This window comes from Centrocercus urophasianus, unplaced genomic scaffold (assembly GCF_019232065.1).
Source record: "Centrocercus urophasianus isolate 14NV4802_14NV808 unplaced genomic scaffold, USGS_Curo_1.0 seq_28, whole genome shotgun sequence".
Lineage (NCBI taxonomy): Eukaryota > Metazoa > Chordata > Aves > Galliformes > Phasianidae > Centrocercus > Centrocercus urophasianus.
In genome coordinates, this window is record NW_024884844.1 from 9458641 (window position 1) to 9480125 (window position 21485).

A 21485-nucleotide genomic window follows, 5' to 3' on the forward strand; every position below is an offset into this window, starting at 1 on the left:
AATCAGACACATTTCTTTAGTGCATTTAAGTACATATAAAGAAATATTGGCCCAAACCCCAGATTTGCTACTCCTGCAAAAATCATTCTGTAGTCTGGGAATGTTTTTCTTAAGGAATGAATAAAAATTTAATAAGGCTTCTTTGCTTCTTATTTGGGATATATAGTCAGTTCTTACCCAAATACATTCTTGTTCTCTTTCTTAAAAATAAATTTAGAGACAACTGCATGTGCTCAAAGCTCCTGATAAAATAAATGCACCAGCTACTTGTATGTGAACAAAACATAGCTTGACAAAAGGCCAGTTAATGGCTTTATGCCACATTCTTGCTAAGAGAGCAGAGAGGAGAAGAGCTCTGAGTGCAGACCACAACCAGACTATCCCTTGAGCCACTGTTTCCAGTTTGTCTGTCTGTCTCTGGGAAGTCAGAGCTCACCACATTCACCCCATGCAAACTGCACAGATCAGTTTATGCTCAGCAGAATGGGAAAGACAGTAGTTGCCCTGAATATTTTTTCCTTTGTCTTCTGTTGCTTATCTTGCCCAAGGAAGGAAGATGACATCTAATACAGCCTATTCTGTTATGCAAGCTTCAAAATCAAGTAAGAACTGAGACCAGTATTTCCCTTTCAAAATCCCCAGACTTTGCACCTAGACAACAAGCAAACCTGCCAATCCTTCTATTCCTGTCAGCACAACTAGTGCAGTTTACATCAGTTATGAGCCTCTCCACATGAGCAGCTGTTAACTTATTTCCAAACACCCACTCGCTGAGGACACTGGCCGTCCAGAAACCTTGGCCAAATCATTGTTGCTTACGAGCACATCCTTGACATGAGAAAAGCAGGTCTGAGGCTAATGATGGCTCCATTCATTGAATTAGGCACAGGGGCTGTTCCATGCTCAGCTGTGTGGGAGGGATGCTGGAGCTCTTGACTGCAAACTCACTGATTTTGGACAGCTTGAGGCAATCTGCCTGCTCAGTGTGGATGTACCAGAGAATATACTGCCGGTTGTTAAGATGATAACTCAATAGAAGTGTAATTTGTTGAGCAGTAAAGCTTCCTGCTTACACAACTCACAAGGAAATAATCTACAGCAATGTGGCATGGGAGGGCTGGAATTCAGGAAGTCAGAGACTTTCACTGTGACATTGCTGAGCAAAATTTGCCTTTGAAACCTGGTGTTCACATTTCCAATTTAGTTTGTCTCTAGATTTCATACAAGTAAAGTTCTCATGATGCTGGGAAGGAAAGAGAAAAGGGGAGGGGTAAGAAAAAAGTAGAGCTAAAAGAATGAATTAGGGTTATGCTGCATGCTGTGTACTGGCTATAAATCCTGCCTGTAGGAATAGAAGCAGAGAAATAATTATCTATTATATTTGAAGTGTAATCTGCAAACTCCCAGCGTTGGATGGGTCTGATAGCGTAGAACAGCTGTGAGCAGGAATGTAGCCTCTGTTTGAAGCCGTTCAATAAACCCATCCAGCTGAGGAGGGCAGGAGAGCTTGGGCCTGCAGGACAGGATGAGGTCTGCTTGGTATTCTGCAGCAGGGAGGAGAAGGAATTCGGCCTTGTTCTCCTGTGCCCTTTGCTTGCTGATAAGCTCCAGAGGGAGCTGTGGCTTGCCTTTTTGCTCAGAGATGATCTCGCTAGCAACAGAGGAGGGATAAACCTGGGGTCCCAGGAATCTCTTTTCCTCTCTTTTTCTTCACTCCGATCCTTCATATGAAAAGTGAACTCAGCTTTTATTAGCTATCGTTAGAAGAAGTTATTTATAAAGCAGTCCAATGAAAATATGTGTGATATACATAACATTTGATCTATTTGCTTTTAATGTTTGTAAGAACGTGTTGGGAATTCGTGTGAACACAGTGTTAGAGTCTCATGAAATCAGTGAAATTCCAAGACAGCTACAGCTGTGCATTTTCATCAAAAAGGAATTTTAAACCACAGACAAATAGCTTTTCCTTATTACTGAAGCAGAGTATGTTTTCTTGATGCAAAGTTGATCCAGAAATATATTTCATTTTGAAGTGCTGTCAGCGTTTACCTCCTTATGCTCAACAAGACCGACTGTTTTGAAAACAACGCGCAGCAAATGAGGACGCAAGGTTGTACAACTGCTGATGCATAACCACACATTTCCTTGTCAGCTCTGACACCCTCCCGTCCTGGGTGTGGGTGTCTGGTTTGCATAATCACCAGGCAGTTATTTATCAGCAAACACACCAGGCAAAGCCTTATATTTTAGCTGGCAGCCAATCAGACTGGGTTGATTTACGCCTCTTTGGAGGTGATGTTTATTTACATAGAGAACAGGCTGAATGCCTTTCTCTGTTCCCCAAGGAAGCAATGATGATTAAGGCTGAATAGTGAAGGCATGGAGCTCCCACTCTGCCCTGCGAGTTCACAGCTGCCAGGCAGAGTATCAGCAACACCAAGCTGTACAGGGATGGATGTGAACATCCTAAGGCGTGTTGCTTTACATTTAAAATAAACCAGTAGTGAATCTGGGCTTGGTTTAGGAATAACCTGTCTTTGGTTGGCTGCCACAGCTTTTAGGTTTAACTATCTCCTCCACTTGACAATCTGAAGCTGCCAAAAGCAAACAGAAGCTTTTGTTTCTCTGTTCGTGCAGGAGAGATTTATAAAGGAAAGAGAAATACCTAAAAGTAGTGAGAACAGTGCCAAAATATCCAAGGGGTAAGTGCTCAAAGAATTGGTTAGAATTGTTCTTCTGTTGTCGTTAAGCATCATTGCTATCTGGTAACTCTGTAAGAATATGTACGTCTGCAGTTAGTGATGCTGCAGAAGAACTACATGCTTTATTAACTCTTTGGAACTTAGAATGAGTGTTGTGGTATGATTCTATGGTACTTTTTCCTCTATGTTAAGGAAAATGCGTTGGGTAATGGAATTAATTTTCCACTTTTTAATTTTCCTGTGTAAATAAGTTCATAATACATGGCTATATAATTCTAATCCTTAAATGTGCGCCAAGTATGTCAGTTGACCAATCATGTCCACGCTAAAATTGTACCGAAAACCACATGGTAAAAAGGCTCAAAGAGCCTTTGGTGTCTGAATTCTGAAGTGTGGCTGAGGACCATCTCTGAGTGGTGTGTCCAGTTGTTTTCTCTGTTGGTTGGAAGGGTTTTGAGCTGAGTGTGGTACTGGTGCTGCTGCTGTGTGGCCTCCAGACCCTCATGTGTCTGGGAGAGGAGAAACCTGGATCCTCTGGTAGAGAAACTGGTTCATACACCAGCCATGCAAAGGCAAAGATCTGTAACAGTAACTGCTTGCTACGAAGAGCTGCGAACAATCTATTGCTTTCTATGTAGCACGCTACCAGTCCCCGTACAGTTGATTGTAAACAGGAAAAAAATCTAAAATATACTCAACTTTTTTTCACCTATTCAGTCAGGAAGCAAATTGTAGCCATTGCTTTCTAGTTTCTCTTCATTCATCCCAGACCCTGCACCTTTCTTTAAGTTCTTATAACATGAAGCTAAATAAAACAGACTATATCCTGGCTGTGGAAGAGGAATGGAGGCTCAGATTAAACAGCACAAAAATATTTTCACTATCTCAGGAAGCTCTGCCACAAGAGATTGTACCAAGGCAGGCAACAGAAACTTCGTTAGCTTAGAAGTGCTCAGTGTGTTGAAAGCAGTGGAAGCGTTTAGGGGAGTGCTTTGCTGGGCTGCAGTCATGATCAACTCTTTGTCTTTGATCTGTCTTCAGATGTGGTAGTATGTTCAGAGCAGGAAACAGCACTTTTCTAATGTTCTCTAACCTCAAAAACAAAATGCCAAACATCTGTTTTTTTCTTTCTTTCCTCCAGCTTCTTTCTGCCAGAACAGACTATTCAATTGTATCCTCTGCAGCCAGGCAGGGCTGTGCAAGATGATTCCCTCTGTTGAAGGAGAGGAGAGTTGTGGTGTGGGGCTTCTGTTGCTGGAAGGAATTTTTTACCAGCTTTTTTCTTTGTGTGTGAGAGACATAAAGTGCTCTGGAAACACAGAGATTGCTCCTGTTAAGAATGGTTGTTTTCGCAGCTCCACTTTTGCCAACTTCAAACTGGTTAAGAAATAATAATAATAATAATAATAATAAAAACTTTACCTATACATATCCTAAACTGCTTGAGTGACAGAAATTGTTGAAAAAATCTATTTTCCCATTAAAAAAATAGAATATGAATACTGATGCTTAGGTGGAGAGGGAGTTTTCAGTGACAAGAGCAAAAGCAAGGCAAATTAGCCTTTACTGATAATTAGTGTGAGATTCTGATATTTTTAAGGTTCTCTGCTGCTCTGCCTTTGGCTTTATTATTCTTCTCCACAAAATCTTTAGTGCAGAATAATTCATTTATCTCCAAATACAACGAGAATGACTCACTCTGAATGCATGAAATATTTAAGGACTCTAGCAAAACATTCTGCTCCCCACAATGACCTGAGATAGTGATATTCTGATTAAAAGGTTGGTACAAGGCCTAACATAGAGTCATAGTATCATATAATTATAGAATGGTTTGGGTTGGAAGGGACCTTTAAGACAATCTAGTTTCAAACTCCTGCTATAGGCAGGGACACAGAATCACAGAACCACAGAATCACCCGGGTTGGAAGGGACCTCAAGGATCATGTAGTTCCAACCCCCCTGCCTAGCAGGGCCACCAAACATACACATTCAGATCAGGTTGCCCAGGACCCCGTCCAACCTGGCCTTAAACACGTCCAAGGATGGGGCATCCACAACCTCCCTGGGCAGCCCGTTCCAGGGCCTAACCACTCTCCTTGTAAAGAACTTCCCCCTAACATCCAACCTAAATCTTCCCTCCTTCAACTTGGATCCATTTCCCCTAGTCCTGCTGTTGTCAGCCTTTTTGAAGAGTTTACTCCCCTCCTGGGTGTAGGTTCCCTTCAGGTATTGATAGGCTGCAATGAGGTCACCCCGCAGCCTTCTCTTCTCCAGGCTGAACAAGCCCAACTCCCTCAGCCTGTCCTCATAACACCTCCCTGTAGACCAGGTTGCTCACAGCCCCATCCAGCCTGCCCTTAAATGCTTCTGGGGAGTGGTCATCCACAACCTTTCTAGGCAACCTGTTCCAGTGAACAGGTCTATAGTCCTCTATGTGCTATGGTAAAAATAAAGATCAGTGAGAATAAATATTCCATTGACCTTGCAGAAAAGGAACAAAAACTGTTTGGTTTTAGAGAACGTTGGAACTTTGTAACTCACTCTTCTGACATCTTCTTCCAGTGTAGCCCTCAGTACAGGAGCACACGTTGGTTCGAACACAGTGACCGCCATTCTTACAAGGAGGAATGCAGACAGCTGGAGAAGGAAAGGGAAAATTTTGTTGCACTGAAACCACAGCAGGTGTCAATATCACCTAAATATAGGCCCTTTATTGAGGTGCATGTGTTGGGAGAACAGTCTGCAGGGGCTTATTGGTTATTTGGGGTAGAGAAGATATCTTTTCAAAGGGTAATTCTGGCCGATGCCCAGTTGAAATCTCAGTTCTCTCTGGTTTGTGGAAGGAATGTGGGACACAACTCTTCACACCTAATCTCTTCTAGATACCTGAAGCTAAGTGATGGGAATATCCCAGAGAACCTCTTTGGTTTTTAGCTCTAAATAAAGGGCTTCTCCAAAGCAGCTGCCCTTGAAATATCAGTGTTTGTTATTTGATATCTTTGTTTTGGCGCTATTCTTCCCCCTTCCTCAATGAAGCTGGCTTTTCTTCAGTATCCAACCACTATCCAAATCAACTAGATGTTGAAAACCACTTTCTGTGTTGAACATCAAGAGAAAAATCATTAAGTTACAGAGTCTGCATAATTTTTCCCTCTCACTTTCCCTGCCATCATCACAAAAACAAAGAGCTTCCAGCAACCTCTACTGTCATTAATCATTCACTTGCAAAAAACATGCATTAGGATTGCATTCATGTAGGAACTCCAGGGAAATAAAACAGAGAGAGAAAGAGAGATAAACATTTAATATTGAAATAGTTCATTTGGTAGTAAGAGTGTATTTATATTTCCAGATTTGGGAGGGAGTTTTAAAGCCAAACTCAATGCAGGTATCTTTCAGCTATTTGAGCCCTAAACATAAGTTTCTTCCTCATGTCTGTCGTGCTTGGTCGAATGGGTAGTTAAGAGGATTTACTCTGGCTGGATATTAGGAAAAATTTTTTCTCAGAAAGAGGGGGTGAAGTCAACATCCCTGGGGGTGTTCAAGACCTGTGGAGATGGGACAATAAGGGACATGGTTTGTGGGCATGGTGGGGTGGACTTGGACTTGAGGTTGGACTTGGTGATCTTAGAGGTCTTTTCTAGCTTTAACGATTCTATGATTAATTTGACTTCTGTAGCATCATTAGCCTCAGATTAGAGCTCTTCTGTTTAGGAGATGGATTCAAAACCAGGTCCTACACAAAAATTAGGCTGTGTGATATTTGATCAGATATTTGATCAAAGGCCTGAAGAAGTCCTGTAAGTCTCCCATCCACAACATGTTAGGATGGTCGAGCAGGTGATACGTGGAGGCCCATCTGAAGAAAAATCATCTGGCTCTGAAACACACTGTAATGCCCACTATAGAACGTAAAATGAACAAAGTTGAGCCGTACTTTAAAGTTTAATTGACTAGATGCTCATCAGAGATAGAATTGGCTTCAAATAGCTATAGATTAATTGTTCAGTTATCATTAATGCCATCCTAAATAGGTGCTTGCTCCTTCACAGTACTGTTAAGAACACTTTAATGCAGATTTACGACAGACCACAACATCCACAGAGCATGCAGGGAGTTATGACAAGGCAAATCTCTCGATATACTGCCTGTGGGGGCAGGCAATGATATAGGCTGCTGTTTATGTTTTAAGCCTGCATCCTTTATCAACATGATGAATAGAACTTTCTTACCTCTCTGGCACTGGGGCCCATAGAAACCGTAAGGACACGTGCAAGTGTTTGGTCGCACGCAGATTCCTCCATTTAAGCACACAGGGTTGCACACAGCTGTATGTGAATGTAAAATAAATTTATTAATCTCTTATCACTCTGAACCTTTACACTAGATGCTCTTTTGCTGCTGCACACATCATTGGAATTAATATCGCAATGCTGTGATAAATTTCACACGATCCTTACTGGTCAGATGGGCTGTGTTATTTATTCATTGTCATCACAGTGGGTGCGTTTCAGTGGTGTTTTAGCATAGCTAGAGGAATGAAACCAAATATTATGTAATAGTTTATTTCTGATATCTTCCTTTGGCTTGCCCAGCTTGTTTGCTTTTATGTTGGTATCCTGACCACCCGCGATCCCCAGGTAACAAAATCCAGCCACACTGCAAACAGTCTGGATAACCTGGAAAAGAGATATTGGCCATTTGCTGCTTTGTCTGAGTGCAGCAGAGCAGAGTGGCATTTCAGGGAAGCTGAATAGGTATGCACCAGAAAACCTCTGTTTGTTCTGCCTCATTTAAATGCCAGTTCCCACAAACATATTGGCTCATGTATCATCAACAAAGCTACTGGCTTTGCCTGTTTATTTGTCTGTTATTACTATAGATGATATAACAGGCATTAGGAATTAAAGGCTGTCTGACATATTTCTATGTGGCAAGTACCTGACTGTAGTAAAAAAAAAAAAAAAAGGTATTTCAGCTGTGAACTATTTCAGTCGGGAAGTCGCTGTGTGAAGAATAAGGACGATTGTGCAGATTTTATTATGGAATGGCACTTTAAAATAGGCTTTTTCCTTCTATCCCTTTTGTCTTTCAGTGTCTTACAGAATAGCCCATTAGATAAATTAAATAAATTTAAGCTTAAATAAATTAAGCATCGCTAAAATGTTTCAGAAGAACTAAAGGAGAAATAAAATGTCAATTTGGAGAGAGAAAAAAGTGAAATTGTAGTCTAGATGAGAGGCTATTCTGACTAAGCAGCAATCACTTAAGAAGTCAAAATGGACTCTGCTCATTGCTAATGGTAAATTTGGATTAGTTCCCTCTTTGTCCCAGCTAGTTCACAGATGTCCACACTCTGTCAGTGTTTGTATTTCCATCTGTAAAAACCCTTTAGGAGGGAAAGGCCAACAGTATCCATGGAACGCTCTGCCTAGCACACACAAAATTGTGCTGGAAAGCTGAGGCTGGTATTCTTTCATTTAAGGTATTGTCACACAAACAAACTCCAAATCTGCTGTTTTGTGTTGAAAATTACCACCTCTGCTGCTGCTACTTGTCCTACCCTTAGAATAATCCTGTCTCCATCTGTTGCCAGGACACGTGCAAAATGCAAGGAGAGTAATTTCTGGCAGAAAGAGGAGATAGGGGGAACCAGAATAGCTAGTGGCAATCCCAATCATTTACACTGGATCTTAGCTAGGCTAATTTATGTGTCCGCCATAATTTAGGTCTGCCATTTAGAAAAAATCTCAGGGAGAAAGATGTGAAGATGACATCCCTCACCTGCCAGGAGAGGTAATGTAGGCTGAAGGTGTCTTAGTCGTTAATATTTGCCATGGAAAAGGCAGATTGCCTCTATAGCTTTGAGGTCTGGCACTGATTAAGATACTTCTCATGCTTGCTTCTTTTTATATTTCAGTTTTGCATGCCTTGTCCCAGGTGAGTGCTATAGTGGCTGTGCCTTGAGAAGAAAGCATGTGTACTCCAGCGTTAGTACTTTGGCCATGGGATGAAGGTCTTAGCTACAGCTATTCTAATCAGGTTCAGAGCTATCAGTCCTGACTGATAATAGGTACCTAATTCTGGGCCTTACCTTGGCATTTTGTGCTGACTGTTGGTGATGGTTTTTCCCTGAGTGCAAGTTTTTCTGTAGGTGCTTTGCATGTATTAAGTGCAGCCAAGAGGAGCAGTTAAATATTCTACAGATATCAGGGGAAGTGGGTAGTTAAATTCTCCTTCTAAACCTACTTTTGTTCAGTCTTACACTGTTACAAGCCATCTTCTGTAATGGCAAAATTGGATCCAAGAAATAGACCAAAAAAACCTTGGTTAATAGGCAGGCTTCTGATAACTTCCCTTCTTTTGGTTCATTTTTCTTCCTTAGACTACAGAGTACTGGAACTGTAGCAACTGTAGCTGCTAACTTAGCAGCAGAAGTCATGCTGACCCGCTTGCATTGTCTTCCTAGCTTAATCAGCCCTCCTATTTCTGTCTCCATAGTCAGATTTTACTGTATCCTGTTATAAATCGCCAAAAGCCAGACCATTCTTCTTTCTCCTAACCTTGAGAGAAAAGTGTAGGGCTACAAGCAATGAAACAAGGGAATTGCATGGATACTGAGCAGTGCATTGCCCTCACCACTGCTACTAAGGCACTGGGACTGTTAGACAGGACTTCTTCTTTGAGCTCTGCGTGGACAGTGCCAATGCAGAGCGAGTTCATGTCCATGGCCATGGTGATTTTTGAAGCATTTAAATGAAAATGTAAATCAATATAACGCCAAAATCTCAACTGATTTGGCAGAAGATACCAAGCTTCCCAAGTTTGAAACTGCTGACATGGTGAAGAACTTTATTTTCATACTAAGGACAAATTCCGGTATCACATGAGCTTAAAAAAAGATGCAAAAAGATTCTGCTTGTGGCTTTCCTGTAAGTGGCCCTGAGATTTAGGTAAGCAGCCAAGCTTATGAATACTCACATAATTTCAAGGCCTCCTGAGGCTTTGCCCTTTACTATGTCTCCTGCTCTTCTTACATTTCAATTTTTCAAGCAGTTCCCACTTTGACTGCTGAATTATACAAATCACGTGGATTTCAGGCAGGAAAAGAAAGGAGTGACCAATGGTTTCTAACAGCTTACCTATTTCACAGGAAGGGCTGCTCCATCCGCTTCTGCATTTGCACTCGTCCGGCGACACACAGACCCCGCCATTATGGCAGTGCCTGTTACACACCACTGGAAAGCACAGAAAGGAATTTAATCTGTTATCAGTTATACTGATGTGGGTCATAAAGGTGCTCAATTACAGCGAATAACTAATTGTTTTAGTCCAAAAGTAAACCAAGCGGCGATTCTGTCCCTTCCTTTGGTTTTCTTTCTCTTTGCTCATTCTTTCCATCAGAAGTCTTGCATCTAAAATTCTTTGGTCTTGAAGTATTCAAGCTACCTTGGCTCACAGATAAAATTATGTTCCTGTCAGTAGCAACCTGATATTTAAGTCAGCTGCGAGATCTGTAATGCAACTGCATTTGTTTTACCATTCAACCTATATGAAACAGTTTGAAGGCTGATTTTTTTCCCCAGACATTGAATATATTTTCTATGTATTAAACCTCTTTCATGACTTGTTTTGCACAGTAACATTACCCAAATAGGCTAATTGGCATGGCCTTTTTATGTTCTCACAATCACTATTACTGCATTCACTCCTACAACCTCACATTTCATAAATGTTGCTATAAATAACATAGAGTTTTTTCCTAGTTTGTTTTTCGGGAGGCAATTTTATGTGGAATATGTTGACACAGATGTACATATTTTTACATAATACAGCTATGTTGCTGGTGAATATGTGTGCTGAAATAATTCAGCTGCTGTATTACTACAAAATATTATGCTTTGATTTCCTTGCTGTATTCAGTCAGCATTTTAGAGGGAAATACAGGAATATAAAAAGGCTTTTTTTGTGCTTTATCATTTAATACAAACTCAAACATGTAAGGAGGTGAGAAGGTTCCAATAATTTGTACATACTTGTTTCACATCGAGGACCAACAAATCCATAGGCACAAGAACAAGTGTTCTGAGCTACACAAGTTCCTCCATGCTCACATGGTGGGTCACACTGCACTGCAAAAAGCACAGAAAGAGTAAAGCATGAGAAAAAGCAAACAGCTCCAGCACTGAGTTCGGTGCAGTTATGAGCACAGTACTCGTTACTGATTTTCACAAGCTGTTTAATTAATCCAACAACCAATTGTGCAGTATAAAAACAGGTATTGCGTTAGTAATGCGGTGCCCACGTGATCATTTTGTTTCACTTCTTTCTAAGTGTGTTCATGTGTAAGTGCATACTTTTGAAGTGGAAGACTAATTACAAACGTGGTTTGTAATACTAAACACCTTGCCCATCCCTCCATCAAAGTTATCCTCATGGATAATTGGTGATCATCTCTCTTTGAATCCATTTGGCATTGCTGCCTACAGCGACCAGAAATAAGGCTGTGTTTAGATGGGGTTTGTTCCGTTTTCCTCGGTAACAGCAATAAGGCAAGAGGTCCTTAAGTTGCTCCAGGTTCAGGTTAGGCATTGGCACAAGCTGCCCAGAGAGGTGGTGGAGTCGCAATCACTGGAGGGGTTCAGGAACCAAGGAGATGTGGCACTGAGGGCAGTGGGCATTGTGGAGGTGGGTCCATGGTTAGACTTGGAGATCTGAGAGGTCTTTTCCAACCTTCACGATTCTATGCTTGTCTGTTCAGTGAGCCCTAACAGGTGTCAGAAGTTACCCTGAACAGAGGGGAAGTGTTTCCTCTGCATAGAAAAGGGTTGTAAGGAAATCTGTCACCAAAATGACCGACATTTAAACAACAATTTGGATGTTCAATAAGTAGTGTGTGAGCAGCAGCAAAAGCAGGAAGTTATATAGTAGATTCTTGATCTTTTGCAGTTGGCAGTGTTATTCTGTGGAAGACAGTTTGAGCATAAAGCTGGAAATCGCTGCAGCTCTGGAGAGACGTTATTTGCTGAATTCAGAGGACTTTTGAGGGAGTATCAGGTTGCTTAGCTGTTTGTTGTTGTTTTTTTTTTTTTTCCTAAGCACTTATGATTCCCATCTAGAGTCTGATTTCAGCACATTCCTAATGGCTTTAATTCTTCACAGGTCTGGAAGATTTAATGTCCTAAACTTAGGTTAAGGTAGAGACCTAACATTTGGTGTCTGTATTTGTAACCTTCTTACAAGAGGTATTCTTGTATGACAAGTTCAAGAGAGTAAAGAGGTCACTGCTGTAGGAAGTGCGCTGAACTTTATCCTAAGAAGTAAAAGCAAGGCGTATGTGTCAGCTGGAGCTCACTTATGCCCTCAGAAAACAAAACAAAACAAAACAAAACAACCCACATGATATAACAGTGTGAAAAATATCTATCCATGTGCTTGAGGAGTGAACACAGAGAAAAATGTTGTACTTTGCCACACTTTACTGGCAGAGATGCATATTTTATAATGGGTCTGAAGCTAAGCAAGGTTGTTTCGAGGAAAATGCATAATAACAAAGAAGCTACAGAGATCTGAAAGAAAGCATCTTTCATTTTAAGTATTGTTCGAAGGGAAAAAAAAGCCAAAGTACATTTTGTTCTTAAAACTGGAAAATGTACTGCGTAATGGGAAAGCTGAATGAAGGACAAATATTTGTGGCAGCATGGAATTTCAATGAAGCTCACGCATTGAGGGCCTCCTCACCTTTGTGCTATCACTAAGCCTTCAAAGAAAGCCATGGCGTATGAACTTTGCCATCCAAATGCTATGAAAGACACCAAACATTTCTCAATTGTCATTAAAAAGACAAGCTCCAAGAAATTACATTCAAATAACCCCCTTTCACACAAATAATTATAAAGAAATAGATCTGGAATTAGATCTGCTCTTCAGGTACTTCAGTATTTACATTTTTTGCTACCATTTAGTTTTAAAGGTGAAATTCCCAGTACTGCATTAACATAACTTTAGGATTTGTCATGCCTGAGCACAGAAAACTAGATATAGTTCAGATCCATACTATTCATGCTGAGAATGTCATTAAGCTAAATTCAGTTTTGATTTGATGGGCTATAAGGTTTAGACATTTGCAACTCAGCATGTGTTTAGCTGAAACTTGAAATGTATGTTTGGGCGAAAAAAAAAGAATAAAAACCCCACATTTTCTGTGCAGCTGAATAGGTTTGGTTTAGATCTATTTAAGCAGTTAGCATTCTGCTTTCCCTAAGTCCTAATCCAGCCCTAGCAGCTGCAGCAGGTCAGAGGCTCGGGCAGCCTGGGGCCTTGTGCTATTAGGACAAGCAGCAGGTAGCAGGCCACGATGAAACAGCAAGGGGAAGAAAGGCGAAAGAAATGGAAGCTGTTTTCAAAGGAATTTGTTATCCTTTTTAAATGGCAGCGCTATATTTATGTCACCTCTCACATTCAGAGACTTATGACAGATATTGCTAAAGTTAAGGGCAGCATTCTGCTTTGAGAGGGCATCCCAGCCTGACCGAGGCAAATGCACACTTGAAACATTTAACTCTTCTGTGCTTGGGGAAGCACAAGGACGTGCTTACAAGGGATTTATCTGAAATTAGAAATTAACAGTGGGTTGAACTGAATGATATGAGGGGCTATAAGAAAGAAGGAGACATACACATATTCAATGGACGTGTATTCAAGATGTTGTACTAAGGGATGTGGTTTAGTGGGGAAATATTGGTGATAGGTGGATGGTTGGACTGGATGATCTTAAAGGTCTTTTCCAACCCTGGTGATTCTACGATTCTATGCTTTATCAGGGTCTGTTGTGATAGGACAAGGGGAAATGGTTTCAAACTAAAAGAAGGCAGATTTAGATTGGACATAAGGAAGAAGTTTTTTACAGGGAGGACGGTGAGGCACTGGTGCAGATTGCCTGGAGAGGTGGTGGGTGCTCCATCGCTAGAGACACCCAAGGTCAGGGGGACAGAGCTCTGGGCGTCCCTGTTCATTGCAGAAAGTTGAACCAGATGGCCCTTAAAGGTCCCTTCCAACTCAAACGATTTTATGGTGCTCTCTGTATAGAGACACAAAACCTGGGAAAAATGTACTGCTCTTTGTGAAGTACATGCAGTGCGTTTCCTTTCTGGCAGTACGACGGCTGCATAAAGCCTCCAGGTGCCTCTGCACTATGCCAAGCTCAGTGACATTCAAACGCATTACTCTTTATTTCAACGCGTTTTGTACTTAGCACTTAGAGCGAATGTGTCCATTCGAATAGACTACTTTCCATCTGCTCTTTACACATTTCGAGATGCATCTGAACTGTCAGAAAAGAACATGGTGTTTTGTATATTAAAACATTTTGCTCTTATTGTGACATTTAATAGCAAAATGTTTAAAACTATTCTATTACTGGTGAATAGCAAAAGATAAAAGCTGAACACTGGCTGCACTGGGAAAGGGAGAGCAACATTCACCTAAAAGACATTTTTCTCAGTAATAGAAATATAGTGTTCATGTCAAATTCTTTTCCAAGACTTCTATCTTTCATCTTCTAGAATGAACATTTTTTTCCCATAAACATTTGCTAAATTGTACAAAGATATTGCAGTGTTTTTATACTAAACATTTTCAGATGGTATAAGATAACAGTTAAGAGAAAAGCATTGCTGCAAATGGTCAATCTTGCTGTCAGATGTGTTTATGTTTTTGTTTATAATTTGAAGTCTGGAGGTGAAAATGGAGAATTCCATTATTGTTTTATTTGAAAAAGCTTTTTGTAAAATATCTTGAAACGACTTTTTTTTCCCATTAAAATGAGATCATGCACTTTTTATGTGTTTCTCCTCCATAACTTTGGGGCAAATCAGAAATACTGGATGTTGTGCTGCTTTCTCCATTTGAGATACTTTAATCAGCAAATGGCTTCCAGGACAGTTATTGGTTCACATCTCAACAATGAATAACTGTTGCTCAGTCCAACCAGAGGGGCCCTGGTCTTGCACGAAGGCAAGACTTGTAGCTGTGAGGTCATCACCTGCAGTTTTTGTTAAAAATGTAAAAAACAGTGAGGCTGGAAGGACTTCACAAGGGAAGAGTGTAGTCTGCCTTGTTTCTTTTAATTATTATACTGCATTTATTTTCTTCAAAAGTGCGCTAACCTACTTTACTAAAAGTGCACATAAAGTTTGTGCAGCAGAAGAGAGGGGAAAAAAAGTGAAATAAAGTTATGTTGCAGGCCCTCCAGTTTTTCAGTTTTCCCCTTTAATGGTTATGAAGCGAAGCCTTGCTTTTGAATGTCTTTTACAGAGAAAAACAGTAAAGCATAGTGTTAAAGCATACACTTAAAGCATGCATTAGTGCAATTAAAAGTACTCAGATGCACACTTGTATAGTCTAATAGTCCAGAGTTCATTTATGAAATAAATACCCATCATAACAAATAGAAAATTAACAAGATTAACTTAACTGAATAAATTGGGAGTACAAATGCAGACAACAGTTCTGATTAGGCTGTACTAATGGATTTTGTTTTGTGAAATGTCAGCTGAGTGCTCATCTGCAGTCAAAAAAGCAAATAAAATGTTGGGAATTGTTAGGAAATGAGCAGAGCACAAAATGCCAGACTTTATTATGGCCTGTATCCATGGTGAGCTGCATCTTAAATACCATGTGTTGCTCTGATCCCCTAGCACAGGAAGGCTATATTAAGAGTGGGAAAGATACAAGAGTAAGTAGTAAGGATAACCAAAGTTGAGGACAAGGTTTTGTATGTGTAAGTAAATTAATTATTTGGGAAAAAGACTATGTTCTCTACAAACGCTATATTTTTAGTTGGTAGGGCACTGAACAGCAAAACTTTGTATGGGTTCATAAAGCAGTTGGATAAATTCATGGAAGAAGTATTTGTTGGGAAATATCACTTATAAAGACTTCACATTTGCTTTTTAAAGCACACAATGCGTAAGTTACTATTCTGGACAGTATCTTTGTATTTCTTTCCCAAATAATTCTGGGCATCTGCTGTTAGCAGCTGTTGGAGACAGGGGATGGACTTTTGGTTTGTTATGGCAGAGCTTTTTGTGTGTAAAATGTCAGACCAGAAAAATGTCAGCTCTCTGACTGTTAAGTCTAGTTTCACCCAGCTGCATATCCTGAGGTCGTAATACATTCCCAACTACTTTTTCTTTCCCATTATTCTGAAAATTATTTGGTTTTGTAGTGTCAAGGCAATGGTGTATTTTAACCCTTGAGAAGAATGCATGACTGCTACCGTTTGAGATTTCCCTTTCCCTTGGGAAACACTCTACAAAGTCTGTAAGACATCCCAGAGTTTAACTGACTTCAGATTTGTAAGAAGATACTTGTTTCTAAAGTAGTACAACTTTATTCTCCATAGGAATTCTGAGGAACTTTTGTCTTCTAAAAACTAGAAAGATAATAGTCAGTAACTGTCAACTAATCCAAAATGGTTTTAAGTACCTGTGTTTTACAGAACTGAGCATTTGATTTATTTTAGTTTTAGTAATCAGACATTCCCTATCAAATGAAGTTGGGTTTTGAGAAAATAAAATCAAAAACGATCAGGAATTTGGCTTAATTCTTAATTATTCTTCACTGTTCGGGTTTTGGTCTCTTGGAAAGAAGCAAAACAAAAATGCCCAAAGCACATTTTTCTGTTAGCTTCGACTCTGTTATCGAGTGGAAAGGACATGTTCCACCTTAGGGCACCCTAAGGAGCTCAAGAAATGTAACAGCTGCTCTCAGACAGTACCATATGCGCAGACCCTGGTGAATAAAATGAGCCCAGGGAAAAGACAGCATTTGTCTCCTCATCCAACGGATGCAGTGTCACTGAAAGTGCAGGCCTATGCCCCTGTTTTGAAATGGAGAATGGAAACAGGATGGCCAGCAGTTGACCTCAGGTGGTAGCAACACTAATGCGTATTTCTGAGCATTATCCTCTACCCTTACGCAGTGACATGTTCCTGTGTCACTTACACTGGGCTAGAGAAAATATTAGAAATGTTCTGAAAGCAATCCTGTTTGAACTAACTATTCATTATGAAAGGATTCATTTTTTAATTCTTGCCATAGTAAGCTAAAATATTTAAAGCTCTGCAGGTGTTAGGCCATTCTTACAGTGCAGATCTGGCAGTGGTAGGGACTGTCCCATAACACTGCTAAGAGCCTACCATAATAAAATATTTTTATAGCATTTATTTTTGTCATTGGTACAGGCTGCCCAGGAAGATAGTAGTGTCAACCCCTGGAGGTGTTCAAGAAAAGGATAGATGTTACACTGAGGAACATGGTTAATGAGCATGCTGGGGATGCGTTGATGGTTGACCTGGTTGGTGTTCTGAGTGGTCTTTTCTAATCTTAATGATTCTATGACGTGTATAGCGACATGTAGAATAGAAATTATAGATTTAGTAACCTTCCTCATTCCCAAAGGAACTCTTAGAAGTTTATTCCACAAAGAAAAGCAAGCTTCTTCTGCAAGTGAATGTGCAGAAGAATCCAGTGGACAGCAGTAGGCCTTATTTCTCCTGCTTATTTTTAATTATACTATAGGTGATGTCAGCTTTCTCTAGAACAGTGTTTGCCAAAGCCCTGCGAATGTAGCAGACTCACTTTAATATTAGGCCATTGACAACTGATAATTCTGCATGAAGAAAAAAAGAGCTCTAAAACTCAGAATCTGGCTAGCTGTAGGAAAGGGTGAGGAAGTGATGAGTAGATCCTTGAAGAACTACTTCATTTTGGTTCACCAATTGGCTCCTGCTAGAAATAAGAGAATTCACTCTCTAACGCTTATTTTGCAAGATGGGTAAAAACAAGTTCCTATGTTTTAGATAATAAAGAAACAAAATCCGGCATAATTTATTTTAGAAGACAAAGTCATTTTCACGATGCGCTTATTTTCTCCCTACCAGTCTTTGCCAGCTTGATTTTGAATCTGCACAACTGAAAAATAAAAAAATCTACATTCTGTCACAAGACAAATGCCACTCGGTAAGGCATTTATTATCTTAGAATATTTTCAGACATTCTTATTAAACAAAGGTCAAATCCCCTCAAGCTCCACAGGTATTAAACTTTGCTACCAATGGACTGCTCCTTTTATCTTGGTGAATTTTGATATCGAATGGCATGGTGACAGCTCTGTGCACAAAGTTTGGTCTCAGCTAAACTTTGGTCATTTGTTTAGTTTTGCTGCCATCTTACAGGGTACTGATATTTTGAAGACAATTGGTACAATCGACAGCAGACACTGTGACAAGTCCTTAATTATTGCAAAGGATTATCCTCACCTTTGTGCTCTGGGTTGGCAGTCACAGGTGTACAAAGGGGCTTGGGAGGAGGCAGAGAGGTTTGCTGTTGAGCCAGGTGATGCGCTTAGTGACAAGAGACAAATAAAGGATGTTTGTGTGTTGTGCCACCAAGCCCCGAGACAGAGAATGATATTGGTAATAAAGTATTTCATCTTAAGGACCCTCCAGAGGGATTTTCAGAAATGCCAGTAATTGAAGAGAACATCTTGTCTTGTGTGACAGCAAGAGGCACAGGTAGATTTATGTTTTAAGGACTATGCCGATGGACATACTAAATATATTTATACAAGGGCAGCGTATGTCTGTGTTTGTATACGTTCATGTGTCTGTAGGCCATGTCTTTGAGGAGAGGCCATTCTGCATTCCAGCTTGCACAGGGCTTCCTGATACCCAGAGCTCCTCAGTATGTTTCCAGCTCCAGGCACAAAACAGGGATGAAAGACAGGGTCATGCTCACACCAAGTAACCTTCAGCCCTTTAGAATGGTCTTTTCGAAAGTGGTGCAAGCAGGTGAAAATTATGACACACAGGATTATGGTAAACTTTTCTTATGCATTTTTGCAGTGTGTCTCCAGGATTGAGCTAAGCTCAGTGCTGCTGGGGCTTGTGCACAGCAGGGAATCCCCAGAATGCTGAGGTGGGCTGTCACCCCACACACCTCTGTGCCACGCATGCAGAATGTGAGCAACCACACACAGAGAGAATTAAACAGGCAGTGCAAGCACTTTTTTGCTTTGTGTACTGAAAGGCCAATTAAGACATCAACTTATCAGAGGGATTTCAACAAAAGGTGTAATTAATGAGAGCTCAGTCAGGGAACTCATTGTTTTAAAAATGTGTGAATTACTATTGCTTTCCTGAAGTGTTCTAAGCTGTCTAATAAATAAGTCAATATATTGTGAATACTTTTCTGGTGCCATCTGTTTTGGATAGCAGGTTTGGTTTTGTATTTAGAATATTAGATAATTATTTAAAAGTAATTCTTAAGGTAGCAGCACAATTAGTTCTTCATAGAGTATTATTGTATAGACAAATTGAGTCAATTTTACTCTTTCTCAGAGAAGTTTTGTATGGTTTCAAATCTAATGACTTCACTAGAATGAATCTGGCCTTAAGCAAGGGTAAGCAAGAACACAACCTATCTCTGGTTTCAATAGATTAGATGTTATCAAATAAATGCGTCATTTTTGTGCACAGAAAAGTCTTTTTCTGAGTTATAGGATAACTTTTTCTATTATTCTAAAATATAATTGGTTTTGAAAACCGGTATGATTCCAGCTTCCAAAAATTTCTACATTTGTAATCAAAATTATTTATTATTTTGGACAGTGATTGGATTTGAAGGCATGAAAGAATTTGAATGAGGATTTCCCCACCCCCTTACCTTCACATGTAATTCCATTACCGCTGTATCCACTGGGACAAGACCCACATTTAAATTCTCCATCTTTGGCTAGCTCGCACTGCACACCACTAAAGCATGGTGTTGAACCACAGAGAGCTTTCTCATGGGACCCACTGATGGGTTTTGGCAGTTCTACATGGTCCATTGCTACACTGGATGCTCTTCTGAAGGTTGTGGTATGTGCTGGAAGCCTTGCTGGGGGAGCAGGTCCAGGCAGGACGCTGGCACTCTGTGGAGCTGTGTCAAGGGAAAAACCTATTTCATGCAAAGGGGATGTGAGGGATGTTTCCAAAGAAGAAACTCTCTGCTGCTCTGTTGGGAGATTTTTGGAGAGTTCAGTCTTTGAGCCTGTCACTTGACTGGGCCATTTCCTGGAAGATAAGCTGTATCTGGAACGAGCTTGCTGTACAGCATGCAGCCGTGCGAAGAATGAGCTTGCGTTTGTGTTGAGATGAGAAGGAACGGTCTGTCTTGTTCCTGGCTTGTACTGTTTAAAATGCACAGGGGTAGGAGTAGTCACATTGACAGCTGCTGCTTTGGGATCTGGCTCCTCATGCAGAAGGAAAGTGTGTGTATGACTTCTTTTTTCAGTAAAAGTCTGTTTCTCAGATACAGCGGACTCTGTATCAGGTATTTTTGCTGACAGCATCTGAGGCTGGGAAATCTTCCTTTTCGTTGTAAAGGATGCTGCATTAATAACTGTGTGGTTTCTTTCCACAAAGTATGTAGTTTCTTGCCTTGGAATTTGGGTTTGGGATAGAAACGAATAGATGTTTCTTGATGTCTTGCCTTCCTGATGAGAGCCTCTGGCATCTTCACTATTTCTTTCAGCAACATCTGTATGGCTTTGGGAAGATCTTGAAACTAGGGCAGAAGAAATATATATATTAGTCAAATTTGCTAGTCTGTTGTTTGAAGAAAACACTATGACCATTTAGATTATGAGCAAACAACAGAATATCAATTCTAGAAGAAAATGAGATAATCTGTCATCTGTGTTCAGGGCATATCTATGCTGGCTGGTACAGAAATAGCACAGTGTATCTTGTGTGTAATAGCATAGGGAACTGCAGAATAGCTGTTTGTGAATGAGATGAAATATGTCTATGTTGGCTTAATACAGACCCTAAGGCAGTAAATTCTGTGAAGGTCAGATATAATTATTTGAGGTTACAGGTCACAGCTAGGCAGAAGCAATTTCCATGCTGGTTTACCAGTTTTAGCCTATGCTAGTCCATGTTGTTTTGATACTGTGTGCCATTCTCTGGGGCATTGTTCAGTCTGTGACCACCTGAGCTAAGATTTATTTCTGGTTACCTGTGTATGTTGCAATAGGGTACTGAGAGATGTTCTGCTAGGCAGTATGTAATGCAGGGACTTTGCATTCAAGTTCCTGCAGTCTAGGAGAAGAATGAGACAATGCAGTTTGGGACAGATAGAGATCAGAGATGGAGAAATGAAGAAATTATGAGATAGTCCTTATGTTAAGATCATGTCCTAGGCAGATTTGAATACATCACTGTATGACTTTTGCAGTCCTTATGGCAAAGGAAAGTTTGAGGAAAGCATGTAAAGGAGACAAATGGAAAAGCTTTGTTAATAGTGTGTACAGCTCCCTCCAGACGTGAGGGGCAGCATGTAAGAAAGAGTGCTGGTTTGTAACTGTCACCCACTTGTTACAAAGCCAGCCACCTTTTCTGTTGGAAGGAGGGATGATAGATGGAGAGAGGGTAGTCTGTGAAGAGCCTTGGAAGTGGAGACGAGTAGTTTGAATCAATACTTTCAGGAAGATTAATGGCTATCTGCTGACTCTAATGAATGGAAGAAGCTATTTTTAACCAGTTCTGGCATACTCACTCCATAGGAAACAGAATATATTGGATTCTGAACAAAAAAACCTTATGAGGTTCTAGAGTTAACCCTATGTGAGGTGTAGCTCTACCTTTTGAATATAAATATTAATCAATTTCATAAAACTCCTGTTGATGTAGAAATTAGTCATAGTTAGCAAGGAAAGAGATAAAGGCA

At 40.3% G+C, this 21485-nt stretch overlaps 1 protein-coding gene across 1 annotated transcript in view; it reads right to left on the reverse strand.

The window, feature by feature from the left end:
* The window catches only part of LOC122164880 (von Willebrand factor D and EGF domain-containing protein-like), a 165864-nt gene that overhangs the window by 23058 nt on the left and 121321 nt on the right, over positions 1-21485 (reverse strand). Inside the window, exons 21-25 of the mRNA XM_042827324.1 lie at positions 19437-20321; positions 10745-10840; positions 9851-9946; positions 6941-7036; positions 5250-5345 (exon numbers count right to left, since the gene is read on the reverse strand). Coding sequence (XP_042683258.1) covers positions 5250-5345; positions 6941-7036; positions 9851-9946; positions 10745-10840; positions 19437-20321 — 1269 coding nt within the window. The remainder of the gene's footprint in view (positions 1-5249; positions 5346-6940; positions 7037-9850; positions 9947-10744; positions 10841-19436; positions 20322-21485) is intronic.